The sequence below is a fragment of the Cystoisospora suis genome (assembly GCF_002600585.1).
Source record: "Cystoisospora suis strain Wien I chromosome Unknown contig_4376, whole genome shotgun sequence".
Taxonomy (NCBI): Eukaryota; Apicomplexa; class Conoidasida; order Eucoccidiorida; family Sarcocystidae; genus Cystoisospora; species Cystoisospora suis.
This window is the reverse complement of record NW_027157168.1, coordinates 1-19,272: the sequence shown is the minus strand read 5'-3', so window position 1 is coordinate 19,272 and position 19,272 is coordinate 1. Positions and strand designations below refer to the sequence as shown.

Below are 19,272 nucleotides of genomic sequence, written 5' to 3'. Positions count from 1 at the left end.
GACGACAGGAACTGAAGGAAGGGGTGTATCAGCAGAGATCTGTAGGTGTAGTAAGCTTATTGGATTTCTCGATGGAGCTATGGGACTTGGAAAGGATGAATGTGTTGAGATGACAGAGGAAATGATTGCGGGGTACCTCAATATGGGCGGGTGTGAGCTTCTAGGTTACAGGGCTTTCAAATGTCTTGCCGATTTCTCAATCAGTAGAATTCAACAGGTTTGTGAAAAACGCAGACTGGATGGCCTCGTCATTGTGGGTGGGTCTGAAGATCTTCAGGCGGCTACCCAGGTGAGGGACGCACACCAACGTCCGAACTCTCTATCTGCTGAATACCTGTTCAGATCTCATGTGTAGAAACATTCAGTCCGTTTAGGTAATCGGGTAGACAGGCGGCTATGTGCGTACATTGTTGCCAATCCCATCTAGCTAAGACCTCGGCGGTGTGAAGGGGGGGCACATCTTTGTGAAAAAGGTGGGCCAGTGTCTTCGTAGAAGGAGCTTGTCGCGTGGTTGTACTGTAGGCACCTGCGGAAATCCACATACAAGTTTGTTCGGGACACACCTATACACATCACATACATACGCAGGTAATGGCAATGGCTACTTAGCGTTCCGGCCTAGTAAACTGGAGATGCAAGGGTCCTCCTTCATGTATTACAGCGACCCCGCCATCCGTCGTGCACCTGTTGACTGACCGATATCGAGGCACGATGTTTTTTGCTAGGGGGGTTTCCAGTGTGTTGCATGCATCGGGTGTGTTTACGGAGGTGTGGACAGGTATATGGAGACAGGTGAAGGGAAAGCGTACACCAGACCGCTCTCTCCTTGTCTTTCTAGTGCACATCCTCCGTTTTTTGTTTCTGATTCTACCTTTCCGATCTCTTCCCTGGTGTCTCCTTCTTACGCCTAGCATCGTTTCCCTCAACGATCTGCTGTATAACATGTAACAAAGAATCTTCATGGGTCTATGCATCAGCAGGTGTATCCGAATCTTCAGTACAGAGGTTTTTACTGTGAGCTTCCTCGTACCTCGGATGAGATGACGGGGGGGTGATTCACATGTTTTAGAGACTGGTTGCTCGATTTCCGTCCGTCTTATAAACGGATGCGCACATAAGTCTTCTGAGAGTCATATATTTTGAATTCCTGTGGGTGGGGGTTCGTCCACATACTTCTGCTTCGACGTCTGCTTCCGCGCGAGCTACCTGGTATTTGCTGAACTTTTGTGTGGATATTCATTTCGTTTGTCGCCTCTCTTTTTGTTTTCTCTCCTCAGCTCGCACATCGGTTTCTTCAGGAGGGTCTAAGAACGAGAATTGTCGGAGTACCACACAGCGCACGTGGCGATTTGCACTGTAAAGAGTTTCTTCCTATATCTCTTGGTTTTGACAGCGCTCGTCGTATGCTCTCGGAGTTCTGTGGAAATATTGCTCTAGACAGTTCAAGTAGCAAGAAATACTATCACTTCGTGCGCTGTTCTTCAAGCAACCTAACTCTTGAATGCGCCCTACAGACACGGTGAGGCGAAGGGGGAGGAGGCGAGAGAGTCAGATGATCAGTTTCACACGACTATGTCTTTAGGTGAACACAAGAAACTTCTGTGCAGTTCTGTTTGTTGAAGCTAGGGAAGTATAGGAGGTGTAATTACTGTTTCGGGGGGTGAGATAGAGAGCATGATAGAGTCACATTAGCGGTGTATGTGTGGTGCTCAGTTCCTCACGAGTGCACGCTTGCAGGTGGTGGATTTTATGTATACACAGTGGGGATCTGGTTCCTTGCATGAGCTTGACGCATGTGCTTTGATGTGGTCGTACGGATCTTACATGAATGCCGTTGGAGCGACTTCATTTTCGTTAGCCCTACAAAGAGCAGAGTTTCGAGAAAGAGAACAACTGAGAGGCTGTTACCAACCTTTTCCGCTCCATCTGGAAACGGCGCCGAGATGACGTCATATGTGATGACAGGGGAGGAAGATAAGCAGATCTGATGATAATGGCTCTTTGGTCCGGAGTTACAGATGGTTTTCAGCTAGCTGGGATTGGCTGGACAATAGAGACAGAGACACAGGTAGTGTTCGTAAATATATAGAAGCGTGCTTACTCCCGCGTCTCCTGCTATGTACGGTGTTCATCTGTTGTTTCTTCCCTGTTTTTGTCGACTCCTTCTCCCTCTGCATGCAACGTCCTCTGTTTTCGACGTTGTTTACTAGCCCTTGCAGGTGATTGTTTTTTTCGGTCCTCTCCGTCGCGTTTGTTTAGATGCATGTGTGGAAACCAACAACGAAGGAGGCTCCTCGTGGGTTCTTTGCTTAGGACCTTTGGTTTGTGCCTTGCGTGTCTGTTCACGGGGTGTATGTACAGCCCGACCATGTGCCTTACTGGCCTCGAATGCCATCGAGAGGGATGGACGCTCGAGAGAATCATAGAAAGAATCTGCGACGTAGTTGTTAAGAGGAGACAGCTCTTGGGGAAGCGATCTGGAACTATTCTTCTCTCCGAAGAGCTCGTTGAGAATCTTCCTGAGGTAAGCAAACTGTTCTCTCCTTCTTCGCTGTTCCCTTTTGTTTCTTGTTTTCTTTCATCTATGGTGCTGGCTACCGTAGAGGGGTAGCCATGCCGCTGAAGAATATCTTCTGGTTTCGGAGTCATAGAGCGACCTCCTGTTGATTGCCTAGCTTGCCTGGCTTTCTTCTCTTCGTCGTTATTGTATCAACGTTCGATCCATCTCGACTTCTCTTTTTAGATTATATTTACGTTTTGTTGTGTCTCTGGCGTGGTATGACGCGGTGAAGTATGCGAATGGGTTTTTTCTTCGAGGCAAGTGTATATTTTTCTTCACGTTCCTTTGGCCATTCTTATATTAGGGTAGCTCCTGTTACGCAATACGAAGTGTAGAATTCGGTGGAGTTGTTGATGGACGACAGAAGATGGGTCAGAGACTTCTCTTTCTTTGTTGTTTTTGCCTATAGATGTCTGAGCTAAGAGATGCCATTCAAGCCTTACTTCAACCTGCGTCGTCGTCTCCTCATTCGCCTGCTGAGAATTTCAGAGGAGTATCCGGATCTGCTGTGGCAGGATCTATATGTGCATTACAGCCTTCAACTGAAGAGGCTATTTCTCTTCTTCTACCTCGAAAGTTAGCTAAGGCGTTTCGGCTTCTTCCTGCGTATGCTCGACGTTCACTTCTATTACAACATGATTGCCGCGGTCGTCCTCTGCTGCCGACCATAGAGGCCGAGGCTCTGCTCGCTCAAAGAGTAGAAAAGGAACTTCGAAAGAGGTAGGCACACCGGAGGTCGCGAAGGGGCCGCCTTATGGTGTCTTTCTTTCACTTGATTGAGACTGTGTATTGATGTCCTTCGTAAGTAGAGATCCAGTTATATTTGTAGAAGCGTTTTCCCGTCTTGGCAGATTGATTGACCATCACGGCACCTTGATACCGTGTTGCTTGTGCGGCTGTATGTCAGGGTGTGGTATGAGCCATACATGTACGTATCGGTACAGATGTATGTATATGGATGTAGAGATATATGTGGATATGGGTATCTGCAGACAAAAGTGGTGGCTCCCTGGCGAGAGCCGCTACACTCTTTTGTACTCTTTGACAGTCTCTAATGCAGGTATCTTCGCATACATGTATAAACACGTACACATGTGGATAGATATGTACATGCACGCAGATAAAGGCATGACAGTGACGAATCTTGGGTACGTGACATGAGGTTTTCAGAGTTGGTGTTTGCGATGTACGTACAGGAAAGCGACAGGAGATCCTCGATGTGTGGAGTCATTCACATATCGTCTGCACTACTTGGGACAAGAGGGAAGGTGTCCTTTACCTACGCGTTTTGACTGTTGCTTGGGATATGCATTAGGTACGGTTGCAGGCGCGATTGTTTCTTTCGGTTTCACGGGGTATATGGCGTCCATTCGAAATCTTCACAAACCTTTAGACTGCTGGGAAGCATGTGCTCTCCCTCTAGTATGTCTTCTTCAACCTTCTCTTCCTCGGCCTGAGAAGAAACGAGATTTACACCCTCTCATCAGGACGGGCGGCGGGTCTGGGAGGAAGTCGACAGGGAAGAAGAGAAGGGAGAAAAACAGCCAAGACGATGAAGAAGAAGAAAAGACTCGAGGGCGTCATAGCAAGGTAGAAGAGGGAAAAGAGAGGGGACGCGGAGAAGAAGAAAAGGAAAGGGAAGAAGGGGCCGAAAAGAGGAAATCATTCGATGAAGACCGAAGACCTTCGCATGGAGTCAGACACCATCATAGCCATCAAGCCCTCGCTGTTCCGACGGTTCAACCTTACAGACTGGAATCCAACAGTAATCTATTTCGTTGCTATAGGAGAGTGAAAGATTCCTGGAAGGTATGCTCTTCGCCTCTGTCTCCATAAGGATGGAAGGTTCCCCATGTACATTTTGAGTATCTCCCGGGTATATACGCCTAGCTAGAGGTCCCTATAAGGCAGCGGCAGAATATTCAGTCATTAGCTCATCTCTTCCCTCGCGGCCAGGAACTCGCTCTATCCGCTCCGTATGAAACACAGTCACCGTCTCGTACGATCGAGAACACGAATACGCACACGTGTATTCTACCATAGGAATAGAGGTGAGAAATACAATAAATGTTGTTGCACCCCCCTGTGAAGCGCTGGTACTGCGCTGGCGTTGGTATTTTCTCTGGTGGAAATGCACGGTGAAAACATCGCCTCCTATTTCAGGAGCCCTGTTTGGCTCTCTGACTCTTTTTCTCATTACATAACATGATGGGTCATACACCGAATGAAGAAGGCCCATGTTCCTTCTGTGGTTGTTCGCGCCTTCGGGACGCACGCCTCCTTTACGAGCTATGTGGTCCAGGCGCAGGCTAACGCAGTGATGCCCTGGAAAGAACAAGTCTCTTCTCTTCACTGCGGCTCTTACTGCTCAACCACATCGGAACTCGAAGCCCCAGCATACTCCCACACACCCGTATAGTGTATCTACGCCCGTTCACATAGGCTGTCCTAGGAAAAGACACACACGTTTCTTTTTTGAATGAGTGAACGTACCCCACCGGGCTATGCGTCTCATGATATCCGTCACAGCTGCTTGTGGATTGTCATTCTGTGTATATATAGAATGATTCATATATATATATATAGGTATGGAAACACAGACGTATATGGGATAACCTTCGGGAGTATAGGTGGCAGTCTTCAGCCTACTCACTATTTTCTGCCTTTCTCAGCCCTGTCATTGTTTCTCTGTCGAAACTTTAGACATGTCTGTCTGTGTCTTCCAAGGGACTCGGATCGTCGATACGACCATACATGTGGGACCTCATGAAGGATACGGAGAGAGTTGTTGGGATAAGGAAGCTGTTTTTCTCAGCTCCCACTTGTGCGTTGTGTGTGTGTGTGTGTGTGTGTGTTTCGTTCTAGGTCTACTGTCTATACAGAAGCCCTGGGCCTGTGAGTTTCGCTCCATCTCCAACTTTGACGTTACAGCTGTGTCCCATGTGTCATCAGTACAAGAGTTTCTGTATCTGCCCTACGTGCTCCCCTGCTCTTCGTTCTTCTCTTCTTCACGTTTCTCTTATTTCTTCCCCATCTGCATCCTCTCCGTCTTCATCTCCAGGGAGCCAGGAGGAGGGTGACGAAAACGAGGAAGAGGGAGAAGAAAGCGAGTTTTTACAGGATGAAGAAACAAGCCGAGAGAGAAGAGAAAAATCGCGCGATATGTTAGATAGGACTCCAGGGAGACATGCTGAGGCTGCCAAACAGGTCGGAGTATATCAGACAGGTTATGGGCGAAAGACTGAAGGAAATGAAAAGAAAAGAGAGATGACTAAGAAAAGAGAGATTGAAGTTGATGATGGAAGTATACCTTTAATGCTTCTAGCTCAGTTTTCTTCTCCAGCAGAAACTCTTCGACACGTTCAACCACTGAAATTACGCCGGTCGAAGTTTACAGCTTTATTTGCATCCACTGATGGGAAGGATCAAGCTCTTTTGTTAACACGTAAAAGACGTTCTAGCGACTATAATCATACTAGACAACATATGGCGTCTAGCCGTGGTGACCATCGAGCCGAAGAAACAAAATTTCTTTCAACTGTTGGAGAAGATTCCGAGGGAGACAGTGGAGGGGGAGATAGCGGAGGTAGAAGCAAAGAGTCATTCAGAGGAGGAGAAGATGAGGGAGAACAGAGCTACACCGATAGCACTGACACAGAGGACTCGATGCGAGGGGACGAGGAGACAGACACGACGGATGACTGGGGAGGTCCAGGTGAAATTTCGTCTTCGGAGGAAGATCGGGAAGAGAATGCATTTCCTCTCAAGCCTCCTCAGCTCTTCCGTAATTGTAGAAGAAAGAGCCAGGTGGGTAGACAACAGGGTATACCAGCACCCAAAGATATTCACGAAATTCGTCCTATTTATCTTCTTTCGAATGGAGGTGTATGCCGAGAGGACGGACTTCTCATATGAGAGGAAGACACGTTCCTTAAGTCTCTATATGCAGTGCTGAGGGAGGCGCTGACCCAGGTGACTACTGTGGATCTGGACGATCTTAGACAGTGTTCTATGCGGTAGCTTGATATATATCCTGTAGCTGGTTCAAGAGTGATCTGGGACAGGCGGGAGTGATAAGGCATCTTGTCGGTGTTTCTGTATGAAGTTAGAGTGTTTTCCCTTGTCTATTCTGTCGTCTGTTTCTTGTCTTTCTCCCTTTGTTTCAGCTTTCTTATTTCCAGATCTCTCGCCTCGAATATAAGCCGAAGCTCCCCTCAGTGTTTTTTCAGCCCTTTACGTTAGCTGGTATGGATATAACAGCGGTGATCTCCACAAATCCGGCCTTAGTTCAGCGGATCTTTCCCTTGACCCATAACCTTCGAGCCATTGATATAGTACCTGTACAACAGCTGATGGATGCAGATCCTTGGACAACGACCCTCCCCCCCTCGAGTTTTCTGTTTCGTTTCTGGAGACCTACACCTCGTTTTCATCATGCTTCTTTCTTAGGATCTTGCTCGACGCCATTCTCTTCTGTCCCCCCTTGTGTTCCTTCTATGGCCGCATCTCCCACTCGTAGTGAAGGCACTTTGGAAGGCCCACACCCTTGCAGTAGCCGGCTCGAAGGCGAAGCTCACATGGGTGAAGCTTCGCCTTCCAGCAGGAGCGTAGATAGCAGAACCGTAGGGTCCTCAACCGCACAGAGAAGAAACATCAGCCAGGTAGGTGGTGATGAGGAGGAGAGGGCCCGCCGAGGACGGGGAACAGAGGAAGATCAGAGAAAGGGAGATGTATCTTCAAGTAGTAGTAGTAGTGGACTCCCACATATCGAAAGAAACAGCGATAGCAGGAATGATGACACAGCTCGAACAACAGGGACGACGGACAGGGGACAGCTTGAGAGAGAAGGAAAACAAGGAGAGGGAGGAGAAGGAGAGGACGAGGGTCGACGCAGTAATGTAGGAAGAGAAGGCTGTATCACATGTCGTCATGATGCACGTACTGGATTAGGAGGGAGTCAAGTGACTGGGATAGGAAAAGGAGAAGGAGGCGGAAGTCTCCTGAGTTCGGTGATAGGAACGGAGTGTCCAGAGACGGCACGCTCAAGGCCTGTACAAGGGCTAGGCGAGAAGAAAGCCGAAGGCGGACAAATACAACCTCCGAAGTTCCTCGGTGTTCATGGTGGAGGCCTAGCCCTTACAGCTGATACCGGTCTTGAAGCTGCAGTAAGTCAAGGAAGAAAGAAAGAAAGAAAGACGGCGACACTCTTGAATTAGGACCCCCGTTGTCTCTCTTAGTATTGACACCTCTCTCGTTTGTTGCTACCAGGTGTAAATCTCAAAGAATTTGCTTCCACGCACTAAGGCCGGAGAGTAGGTGGCTACGTAGACGGTCGTTGCTTTCTTTCGAGGGAGGAAGCGCTGTAAATCGGTGGTTTCTCTTTCGCTGAAGTCAACAGAAGGAAAGATGTCAATACTGTTTCTATCCGTTTGTCTTTAATCTATCCATCTTCCTTTCATCTTTCTTTATCTGTCCATCTGTCTCCGTTGTATCTATCTCCATTTTATCAATCTGTCTTTCTATGCGTCTTCTCCTCCTCTTGTACTCGTGTCAACAAGGTTCCAGTCTCCCTTTTACCTTTCTCTGTCTTCTTTCTTTAGCTTCAACTCGGTCAACGCCCTACCTCTAACCCTCCTGTAGGATACACTTCTCTTCCGCCGATCCCGTCCCTTCCTCTCCTTCAAAATCTTTCAGAAGATCGTCCTCAGCGAGTGTCTCCGTATCCCACGTCTCTCCCGTCACCTTGTCTCATGACCCTCCCAGCAACCCCTGGGGCAGGAGAGGCAGCCCCAGCTGCCTCGTCGCAGCAGAGTGGTGGATCGCCATTCACTAGAGGATCCAACCCAGGTAGCTGGGGATCTCCAGATCTGCCCACTAGCTCTAGGGTAGGCGGAGAAGAGGCTAGAGGTGGTATTTTTTCTCCTGAAAAGAAATTTGTATCGGACGCTGTTTTACCTTTATCACCAGGGGCAGCAGACGTACGTGAACGGGGAGGGACGAGGGGACAAAGGGGCGGGACTGAAGGGTCACGGGAAAGGGAGCCCAGCAAGCGAAAAGATAGTAGGGGAACTAGCCATCTCTTAAGGCCTGATCTCCAGATCGGAGGACTTGTTAGAGTCTCCTCTGCTCCACAGCGAGAATTTCCAAGGGTAAGATAAGAAAGGTCCATATCCAATTACTAGCTCCGTTCATCTCCATATTTATGACAGCTCCCCTTCGATTCGACAACACTTACCGCAGACAATAGAATGGTCATGAGTGAAGTAACAATCGAGATAGCCTCAGGTACACAGACTCCCGCTGCTCGTCCACAGCACACTCCTCCTCGGAGCAGTTTTCAGCCTGACTGATTTGATTGACGGCGCAGGAGCAACATGAGCTCAAGAGGGGGAGGGGGGAGGCCTACTTCTGCAGAATGCATGCAGGTGCTCCCCGTTGTTTCAACAGAACCTTGGAATGTGCATGGCCAGAGACCGATGGCCATGTTTATGTACATTCCAAGGTTCCATCGGTCTCTGGGCGCTCCATGGCACTGAGGTTTTGTTCTATAGTTCGAAACATATATGGATGCACGAAGTACATTGAGGCTGTTGTCTGGAGAAGGTCTTGTATGGACATCGTGCCTGGGGTAACTAACTCTGTACGGACGACTTCTAAGCTTGCATGTCTCCGTCTCTCTTGCTGTGTATGCATGTGGATCTTTCGGTATACGTGTTCGTCGTTGCCATTGATGCCCAAAGATAGAGAGGGAAGTGTAGCAGATGCAGATTCGAGATAGGGAATGCGTATCTCGTATGGCTTAGAGCGAGTGTATATCCGGAGCGAGGAGACTTGTAGAATGGACGTTGATATAGCTCCACTCTGTGAATCACGCAGGCAAGAAACAGATGCATCGCCCTTCCGCGATTATCACGATGGTTGAACAGGTCGTGGATTCACTTGGATAATGTATCTACTGACACCCTACCACCGAGAGAGGACATATGTACTTCCGCTCTTAATAGTAGTCCACCACAGATAACTCATCTGCTTCTGCCCCGCGCCAACCTGGTTACATGATATATATAATGAACAAAACTCTCTGCTCTAGGGGAGAGCTATACACTCAGATACATAGCGTACAATGGATTCACATACGTCCATTCTATCCAAGCTAGAAAACCGTAGTGTATAAGAATCGTGACATGCGGATCATATATATGTGGATACATACGGGTCATCCGTTCTCTTGCACATGTATCCAGGTAGATGAAGAGGCATCGACAATGTCTCCACAACAGGAGAAGCACCGGCCAACAAGCTACATGCACCATGGCGTTTTCGGTGATTGGCCCTCAACTACAAGGACAGCAGCTAGCCAAAGTTCTTACAGACGCCGTCCACCATCTTCAGCAGGGGTCCCTTCTCATCCTACTGTCTCTTCTGATTCGACTCTCTTCACTTCCTCGGCCGGCACAGGGAGATTGCAGCGACTTATGGACGACCACTTCCTAGAGGAAGAGATTGATAGTAGTAGCAGTAGCAGTAGGGGGGCGGCTGGTACGACAAGGTGGGCTCGCCTTCGATTTCCTTCGTCATACGGTCATAGTACTATTGCTTCGCAGTTAGCTGAAGAGCCTCATCTAGAGAGACGTTCTATCTCTGATCCTCTTGACAGCATCAGTAGTAGTATGAGTGCTGATAGTACCAGTAAATCTCAGCTATTATTACCTCTGGATTCTACTTCTGGACCTTCTCCTGATAGACGTGTCGCTTCATCATCTTCCGCAGGGGGAGGAGAAGACCATCGTAAAGAGGAAGGAGGAGAAGGATGTATGGAGACTTCTCTCCCTCATGAGAAAGACTCAGCGGGAGGCGGTCACAATGGAAAGAAAACTTCACATCGATCGATGCTTGTAGCTTCGTTGCTAGGAGGTAAAAAGCCAAGGCAGGGGGAAGGAAGTGGTAGAATTACACCGCGTCGTATCATCGGTGGACAGAAAAACAAGCGAAGTACACAGATAGATCTAAGGAGCTCAGCATCACCTGTAGTTGTAGTGAAATGCCGACAATCGCCAGGGGGGAGACGGTGGAGTGAAGGAGGTCTAGAGGAATATCTCACCCAGGATGGCCAACGGCTTGAGTTCTTCACTGATGATGACTCGAGGGAAAAACGAGAAGAAGAAACCCCAGCACTCCAAAGAGAAGAACCTGTTGCACACAGTAAGTCTTGCTTCCTTCAAAAGATTCACGAGATGTATGTATTTGGGGGGAAGATGGCTGTTTACCGGATCGAGGAACAGACATACATACACGCATCAGGCTTTTCTCTTGTTCTCTGTAAAATTTGGAGGCGTTGTCACTCGTGTGCGCTGAGGTACCAGTGGGTTAAGATACTTGAACAGATTCATGTCTGCGCGCAGAAGAGCTCCAGCCCGCCCTCTCCCCTTTCTTTCTTTCTGACCTAAAAACTCCTATCTCCCAAACCTTCCTTCACCGCGACAGTGCAGTCCTCCTATTGTCCACGCCCCAAGCGTCTCCCTCCCTCTCATCTGACCATCGTGGAGTTGCCTGGATAAATAACGTCATTCTCCCTCTGTTCTCGTATGTATAGCGGATACTTACAGTCGTGTCGGTGATAGGTCTCGAAGGAAGAAAGGGGGGAGGAAAACATGCGCCGCCTCATGAGGCTGGGTCTACGTTGCATGTATAGCCTCAAGCTATTCTATCACCCCATAGTTACCGCTGAACTCATCCTCAGGTGTAGCTTTCCACCTCCTCTTTTTCGCGTGACAATTTCCTTTACATACTTCGTTTCTCTATCTTCTAGTTAGCGTGTCCTTATACCATCTGTCTCGGTTCAATAGTTGCTAAGAGCTCATCGTCTACTCCACATCCGATATCTTTGTCTCCTTTTTCTTCTCTTCAGGTTTAACGAAACCCTTATCTGTTGCACAAGACCTTACACACGATCATGGATCTGATTCTTCCGCCTCAGGATATCCCTCGCGGGATTGTGTATCAGGAGAAACCTCGACGCAAGCAAAGTCTTCAGAAGCACGGGGAGTAACGGCACTCAGTAGAAAGTATGAAGGAGAGAGAGACAAAACATCGGCAGCCGCAGAAAGAAGAGAAGAAGGAGGAGGGTCTAAGCCTTCCCCCGTATCGACACCATGGACTTCTCCTTCATCATCACCTGCAGACAATTCTGAGACAAAGCTATGCCTAAGTCGCAAGTCTTCACGTATGAACCTGGTGGAATCTCAGGAGCCTCTTCGCATAGCGGTCTGTTTCTTTGGTGAGATCCAGGAGAATCAGAGGGAGGGAGAGAGGGAGTGGTTGCATCCTATGACAGTAGTAAAAGATTCAAGAGTTTGTCTGGTGCCTTTCTTTTCTGGACAGACGATGGTCGGGTACTCAAAGAAATCCTTTATATGAGTCACCAGTAGAAGGGGAAGGGAATACGTGTGACCGAGGTGGCTCTTGCTGTCCCGGAGCACGCGATAGAAAGGAAGGAAGGAGATAGGTGATCCATGAAGCAAGAGACTGAGTTGGATTGAGGGGAGCTTTATATGCATGTATGCATCATATGAGACTCGATATGCATGTATGCATCATAGGAGACTCATTCATTCTACTGAGTCTTTGAAGCGCTTCAACGTGCTACCTCTGTAAAGAGAAGACGAAACTCTTTTCTTTGGCTCTTTTTTTTTTCTCCTGAGATGAGACACTCAATCTAGATTCATTCATAGTCCACTTCAGCCATATGGGTTTACTTACTTGTGTTATGTCTCCCTACGATGTTTGATAGTAGCCTGGACCGAGAGAACAAAAGAAAGATGAGATCATCCCTGTCCAAAAATATCTTCGCGGCTGATGGTCTGCTTATTCTTTGAAACAGCCGATATCCGCTTTTCACTTATGAAGACATGCAGTGTGTTCGTGTTTCTTATATTTGAGTTCATGAGAGGCATGCACCTCGTCCATGTGTATCAGTAGCTCTTCTTTTTTCATTCTCTCCTTTGATAGAACTCCGTAGGAGCACACGAATACGGCGGCTACGAGGAATAGAGAGAATGTTATGCATCTGTCGCCATCCCGCCCCCGATAGATAGGAAGATCTCCTATTTCACGTAGAATCTGAGCAACCCCTGCCTGGTAGGTGGATGATGAAAAGTGTGTCTCTCATACGTGGGCTCGTGATCTCTCTGTACCAAGAGAAGATACCCTTTGTTCTTCCTTTTGCAGTTGAATCTCGTCTTTTATTCTCACGTTGTTGTCTTTCCTGTCCTATCTTCTTCTCTCATTGTCAAGTGAGACGACGGAAGACAAGAAGCAGTCGGGAGGAATACCGGTTTCAGTCATATCGTTGCTTGTCTCTTTTGTGGATGATTCGCTGCCTTCAGGGCGTCAAGCTCCTGGAGGTGCAAATGCTGTGATGGGAGTGCTGGAGTATTTAGATAACATGACACCTCGGGGCGAATGTATAGGAGTCTTAGGAGGGCTCCTTGGCTTAGTGAATGGCTGGTATACAAAGGTCGACAAGCAATCCTTCTCACTCTTCAGAAACCAAGGTGGATTAGATCTCCTGTGTCGGTAAGAAAAAGAAAAAGAATGAAGAGAGACAACTCCAAGATTCAGGGGGGGGCAGGGAAAGAGTGCCTTGGCATGCTGTTGTATCTTGATTGATCTTCGTTCGATGATATCCATCATAGCGTTGTTGCTTGTCTTTTCTTCCTCCCGTTGTGTACTCACCCAGAAAACGCTTTTGTAGTAATCTTTTCTTTTCATCGTCTGTAGCAAACCGATAGATACTAAGTGAAGAGAAAGAAGCGGCTCTACAGAACGACTCCCTTGTCAGGGTCCTAGTCAAGAAGTGTGGAGATACCTCCACATGATAGTGGGTCTTTTTGTGACGTGTATTTTGTGTTGACGGGTTACCAGCTGATCCGACGATTGAGCTTCCTACATAGATAGAGGGAGAGATCAAAGACGGATAAGCTCGTTAGAGATAGACAGATTAAAGAAAAATAGATTCTCATCAGCAATACACTTTTTCTGTCGAGGTGTCCTGAGGTTTCATGAAAGCAAGCTAGTTGTGGCCTCCGTACCTGTCTCTCCTTCCCCCTAGTACTTTGTTTCCCCGTATGCGCGCCGGGATCAGTTGAGCTCGTGGTTTGGAGTGATATCCTGACTGTCCGTCATTTCTAGTTCGTCAAAGATCTGTCGTCTTGCTCTTCATTTTCTTCCACCAGTCAACACGTAAACGACGTCCCAACAAGACCCACTACAACGTGGAGGTATCTCCGCTTCTCGTCTCGTCTTTTCTCCCATCGCCGTGTACTGTCTTCTTCATACATGAGTGATGTGCCAATTCTTGGTACATGGGTGTTCTTGTGTGCTGCTTTTTGCTACTCGTCTTCTTCTTCTTTCTCTCCCTCTTCTTCATCTGCTTTCTCTCAGGACGACAGAGCACTTCATAAATGAATACGAGCTGGAGCAATGTATTCAAAATCTCAAAGCTCTCAGGGTCGATGGTTTAGTTGTATTAGGAGGAACAAATGCTGTTAGTGACGCCGCGATCTTGACGGAGTATCTCCTTAACTCGGATAGTCAGACATGCGTTGTAGGGGTCCCTATGACTGTGGACAATGGCATGCCCTTCATTGAAGCAGTAGGTTCTCATCTGTCTGGGGACTTCATTTCTAAATGGATACATACCTACGTGCCTGCAAGCATACATACACCCAAACATACAGTTACCAATATAGTCACCACGACCAAAGACTCGACGTGCTTTTCTCCTTCCTCCTATTCTCTTTTTCTTGAATTGTTTCTCTACGTGTCATCACACAGCTTTCCGGTCCTGTAGTGTACACATATGTATGTGGGTATATTAAAGAATGATGCAGACGATGTATGTATTATGAATATATATATCTTCTACATGAATCTATGAAGAAGTCAGCTTTAGAGAGCTTAGTAGACAGATACATACGTCGGTGCGTATAGACGGTCCACTGAAACCGCTGTACTTAGTTTGTTTCTGTGAAGCTTCTCTATGCATTACCAGTGCTGAAACTTCCATGTATAGGTATGCTCTAAGATCTCTTTGACTATGTACGTTTTGACTAGCTGACGACCAAGTCTATCAGCAGGCCATCACAACTATCTCTTCATACTACTGCAGCTTTGAAGTTGAAATACACGGGGCTTCTTTTACATCGCCAGGAGCGCTGTAGATCTGTCTTTTCTTTCGTATATTTAGCGATGGGTGTACTCTATGAACTGGCGTAGAAGGAGCGAAGGAGAAAGTCAAATGAAATGTTGATAGACGGACTACTCAAGTGTGTATGCATGTATGTGTAGGAATGATGGGAGGTACTCTTTGTTTGTTTGGTCACTGTGTTTTTCTTGTGTTGGTGTGTATATCATTCGAACTTTGGTCATTCCGAGTGTCTTTACAGCTGTTTATAGAAGAAAGAATGAGTATGAGAAGATAGACATCTCGACCATCTATGTGTGTTTCTGCTCAAATCTCTATTTCGTTTCTAAACCCTACAGATTTTATTGCTCTTCTCTCAGCAAATGAAATGCGTATATCACTACGCATAGACATTTATGCAAGTATAGATTAGTCTTTTAATACCCTTCCCTTGATCTTCCGGGACTAGACAGGAGCTTTACTCGGCGCATACTTCAATGCAGTACGTGATCCATGCGGTAGATCGCCTTCCTGCTACACAACATTCTTCCTGTCCTGACGATTCAATCCCTCATGACGGAGCTCGTCTGTATGGACCTTCACTCAAGGCCTTCTCTATGTCATCGAACACATATTTGTACTCATATATATATATACAGAAATAACATGAGAGTGGTTTGCGTCATGTACAACAGACGGCAACTCCCTCTTTACAGGTGAATAGTTGATGGAAGGATGCTGCTGGAGTGTCCGAGTGTATATACACCCCTAAACATCATGTACTTCTCTTGCTCTCAGTTCGAGGAACGGGGATGTGGGTGTATGTAGCAGAGGTGGTCAATAAGATCAGCTGATGTGTGCAGGTCATATATGTGTGGCTTTCTGTGTCTCCTTTTCGCTATTCTTCAGTGTGTAGGTCATGATACGGTCTGTCGAGTCTTCAACAGTATAATAGGAAGCTTAATGAGTGAAAGCCGAAGCTCGAAATGCTGGTATTTCATTCGGGTCTCAGGAAAGTGCCTTTCTCATCTAACAGCTGAATGTGCTCTTGATACACACCCTAACCTTGTCTTAATCAACGAAGAAATCGAACAGAAGGTCCGTCGAATCGTCTCCCTTTCTTCTCTTCTTTTCATTTCTTTTTCCTTCTCGCACTGGTTCGCTCACTCCCTCCCCTACTCATTTCCTTTCTCTTCCCGTTGCTAGACAGAGAGATGCGTTGAAGATTTCTAGAAGGTGGATAGATAGATGACTTATATTCGAGATACTTTATAGATATACAGAGCGATAGGTACCCTCCTTGCTTCTCTTTCAGGTTAGAGTGGGTTCGATACTCGTTGTCATATGGGGGGCTTCATTCATGTTATCCAACAGGACGTGCGTCGACAGAAGCCTTCTCTCTTTCTTCTTCAATCACCTCTCTTCTTTTTGTATTTGCACAAGAGCAATGTCTGTTCTGTTGTACAATTCGGGAACCGCATATTTGTCGGGCAGCGCATGTGGGGACTGGAGAGACAGTTACTCTGAGCCTTGCTGCTTTTTGCGGGGTGTTTTACCTCTCGATCTGAGGGGTCTCCTCATAGTACTGATATCTAGCGATCGTCTTCTATCTCGTCGCGTGTGTATACGTACAACTGGGTATGCATCTACACACACGGTCTTAAGTCCACGATCTATCCATTTGTACGGCGCGTCCGAAAACTCTCCTCCATCTAGCCGCTTCATCCATTCTCTTGCGTCTGCGGTACAGTGCGTTTCTCGGTTCTGGGGGACATGCTTCTGCTGATCGCATTTGTACACACTTGTTATAAGTAAATACTTCGTGAAGCTTACACATATCTATCTGTCTATCTGTTTTCAATCTGTTGATCAATCTATATCTCTTCAGTCTACCTATCTATCTCTAAAGTACTTACAAATCTATCTTCAATCTCTTTCTGTTCATCTATCTTTGATCAATCTATCTATCTATGCGTATGCAAACTTACGCGTTTGAACACCTACACAGTGAAATCTTCTATTCTACAGCCTGCGCGCTCAGTCAGCTGAAAAGAAGGCTACACCTTTATGTTGTCTTTCTGGTGTTTCCCTTGTGGTTTACCCCCTCCCTTATATCAGCGTATGGGTGCAATGGCCTTGACGAATTTGATCAGCGACATCGTGGAGACGCGTGCGAGCTTAGGTTTCCACTACGGAACGGTTCTTCTTCCCGACTCTCTTCTTGCTCATTTACCTGAAATGCATATGCTGATTAATGAAGTCGACGCATGCTTTGAGAGTAAGTAAGGTCGTCTTCTCCTTCGGACCCTAGTAGAAAGCCTCAGGTGCATGCTCCGTCTTATGGATGAGGTGTTTCGATAGAGCAGGCATTCAACTCAACAGCGAGCATAAGGATAATCTTTGTCTCAGAACGTTTCATTCGCAGTTTTTCTGTGTGTGTTTCGTCTGTATACCTGATGTCCTGTAGGACGTGTGTAAGCCTCCTCTGCACCAGGGGTGTATATGTATGTGCAAAGTTGGACTCTGAAACTATATGACTGTGTATATGAACGTATATATCTATGCATGCGTATGCCATCAGCAGTGTGTGTACATATTGGTTCATCTGTCGGCGTATTGTGGTGTCTCGAGAAAGCGTATGTATAAACAGGTGTCAGGAGGATTCAACTGTACAGTTACGCGTCCTTGTGCGGTGTGGGTCTACATTGGGCAGGTGGATTTTACGCGCAGAATGAAGAAGGCTTGGAGCTTCTGAGATCTCGTCTCACCCCCTGGAGTGCTGCTCTCTTTAGTAGCCTTCCCAAGGGCATTCAGTGGCAACTTGCTTTCAACAAAGATCAAACGTACAGGGTAAGCCAGGCACCTCCTACTCGATACCCACCCTTGGTCTTCCTTGCGGGAGAACTAGCTGAATATCGAAAATTCACACGTAGTCCTACACGCATGTATTTGTCTATACATGTCATGTGATACAGAATTTCAGCTGGATCCCTCGCGCGAAGTCAAGTGTAGTTGATGGGTAGGTGTTTCCTGCTATGTATATATAGGTATATATATATCTATATATGGGTACGCACATACCTGCTGAGATACATACCTGCGTCTTCTTACCAGCAGCAGGATTGCTGACTGCTAGGCGTTCTTTCTTTGAAAGAATTTTCAGTCCGGCATTTACGTGCATTTAAATCATGCGCGTACGCATGTAACCTTCTCTTATACACAGGGTTCACCAATCAGACTTGTATGTACACTATAGTTTGAGTACTCGTGACGAAGTGCGACAAAGGAAAGGAGGAAGGGCTTGTTACACTCATCCAGCGCGAACTTCAACACACTGCTCGTCCAATGAAGAGGACGGGTGGGAGATGGCCTCGGAACGTCTTTTCTGCAGCGTATTCTTTTGATCACATTCCCGGTCAAGAATCTGAGTGTTCTTCTTTTAAAACAAAAACGTCCTCGATCCGTCGGTTTGTATAAGCTATCGACTTGTCTTATGTTTTGTCGTTCTTTCTCTTCTTCTCATCCTTGTTATCCCCTTTTCCATAGGTAGATCTGACAGCCATTGATACAGAAGTCCTTCTGAAGCGTCTAGTAGAACGAGAACTGGCAAGAAGAAAGAGCATTGGAGCTTTTCGCAAAGGTCAATTCCTCTGCAAGACACATTTCCTTGCTTATCAGGGACGGTCAGCTGCTCCGACTAACTTTGATGCTGATCTAGGGTGAGTTAGTTAGTCACTCGGCTGTATTAGTCGTTCGGTGTGAAGCTAAGGTTCTAGGGCTTTTCTCTCTTTATATGCGGGAACTCGAAGAAAGTGCGCGTGGTAAGAGAAGTAAGCCGCCTTGCTCACCAGTCTACGAGGCTGAAGACGATAGATAGATAGATAGATAGATTAAAGATAGATAGATAGATAGATCTATGTGCCGCCTGCGGTTCACTTGTACAGATCGGGGACCCTTAGTGAATCGGTGATACTTTCTAGAAATGTAAAGAAGGAAAACGGTTTCAAGTACCTGTCGAAATCTTTCTCTCTATGCGACCAAAGTTAAGAGATTGTGAGGGGGGGGGTGTGTATGGCTTCGCGCACCACCCTGGGATCGAATAGACATCCCTACAAGAGAGAGTAATCAGTCGGGCACGGCAGGGCATTGTCGTCTTTCATCATTCTCTGCGCGAAGGAGTTGCGTGCATCCTGTGGATTCACACAAATATCCGTCTCTCTCTTTTCCTCTCTCCCTATGTACAATGAAGCAAGAGACGTCTTCCCTCGAGGTGTCGATTCCAGACGATGCGTTGAGGCGACTGATAGACGAGAAGGGGAATAAGAAAGGAAAAACGTCTCTTTTGAGAAAGTTCTATATTCTGAAATTCGCATATCTAGCATGGTCGATTGTTTCCTGGCTCTTGTTCTTCTTGCCCTTGTTCTTGAACAGGTACTCATATGGATATACAGCAGCTGTGTTGGTGGATGGGGGATGCACCGGCTATATGGCGCAGATAAGCAATTTAGCCGGTGCATCCCCCATCCAC

General features: G+C 47.0%; 1 protein-coding gene across 1 annotated transcript; it reads left to right on the top strand.

Moving 5' to 3' along the window:
* Positions 1-2: 2 nt before the first annotated feature.
* Positions 3-19,230, top strand: CSUI_008020 (phosphofructokinase domain-containing protein; the record flags this gene model as incomplete). The annotated part of the gene is made up of 17 exons (XM_068068160.1): positions 3-289; positions 1,278-1,519; positions 2,362-2,524; positions 2,970-3,280; positions 3,757-4,369; positions 5,426-6,367; positions 6,727-7,725; positions 8,161-8,709; positions 9,805-10,762; positions 11,469-11,837; positions 12,946-13,135; positions 14,003-14,213; positions 15,654-15,842; positions 16,863-17,022; positions 17,458-17,594; positions 18,291-18,463; positions 19,176-19,230. Coding segments are annotated over exons 1-17 (6,471 nt in total), but the record flags the coding sequence as incomplete, so codon positions are not given.
* Between the last annotated feature and the right edge of the window lie 42 nt (positions 19,231-19,272).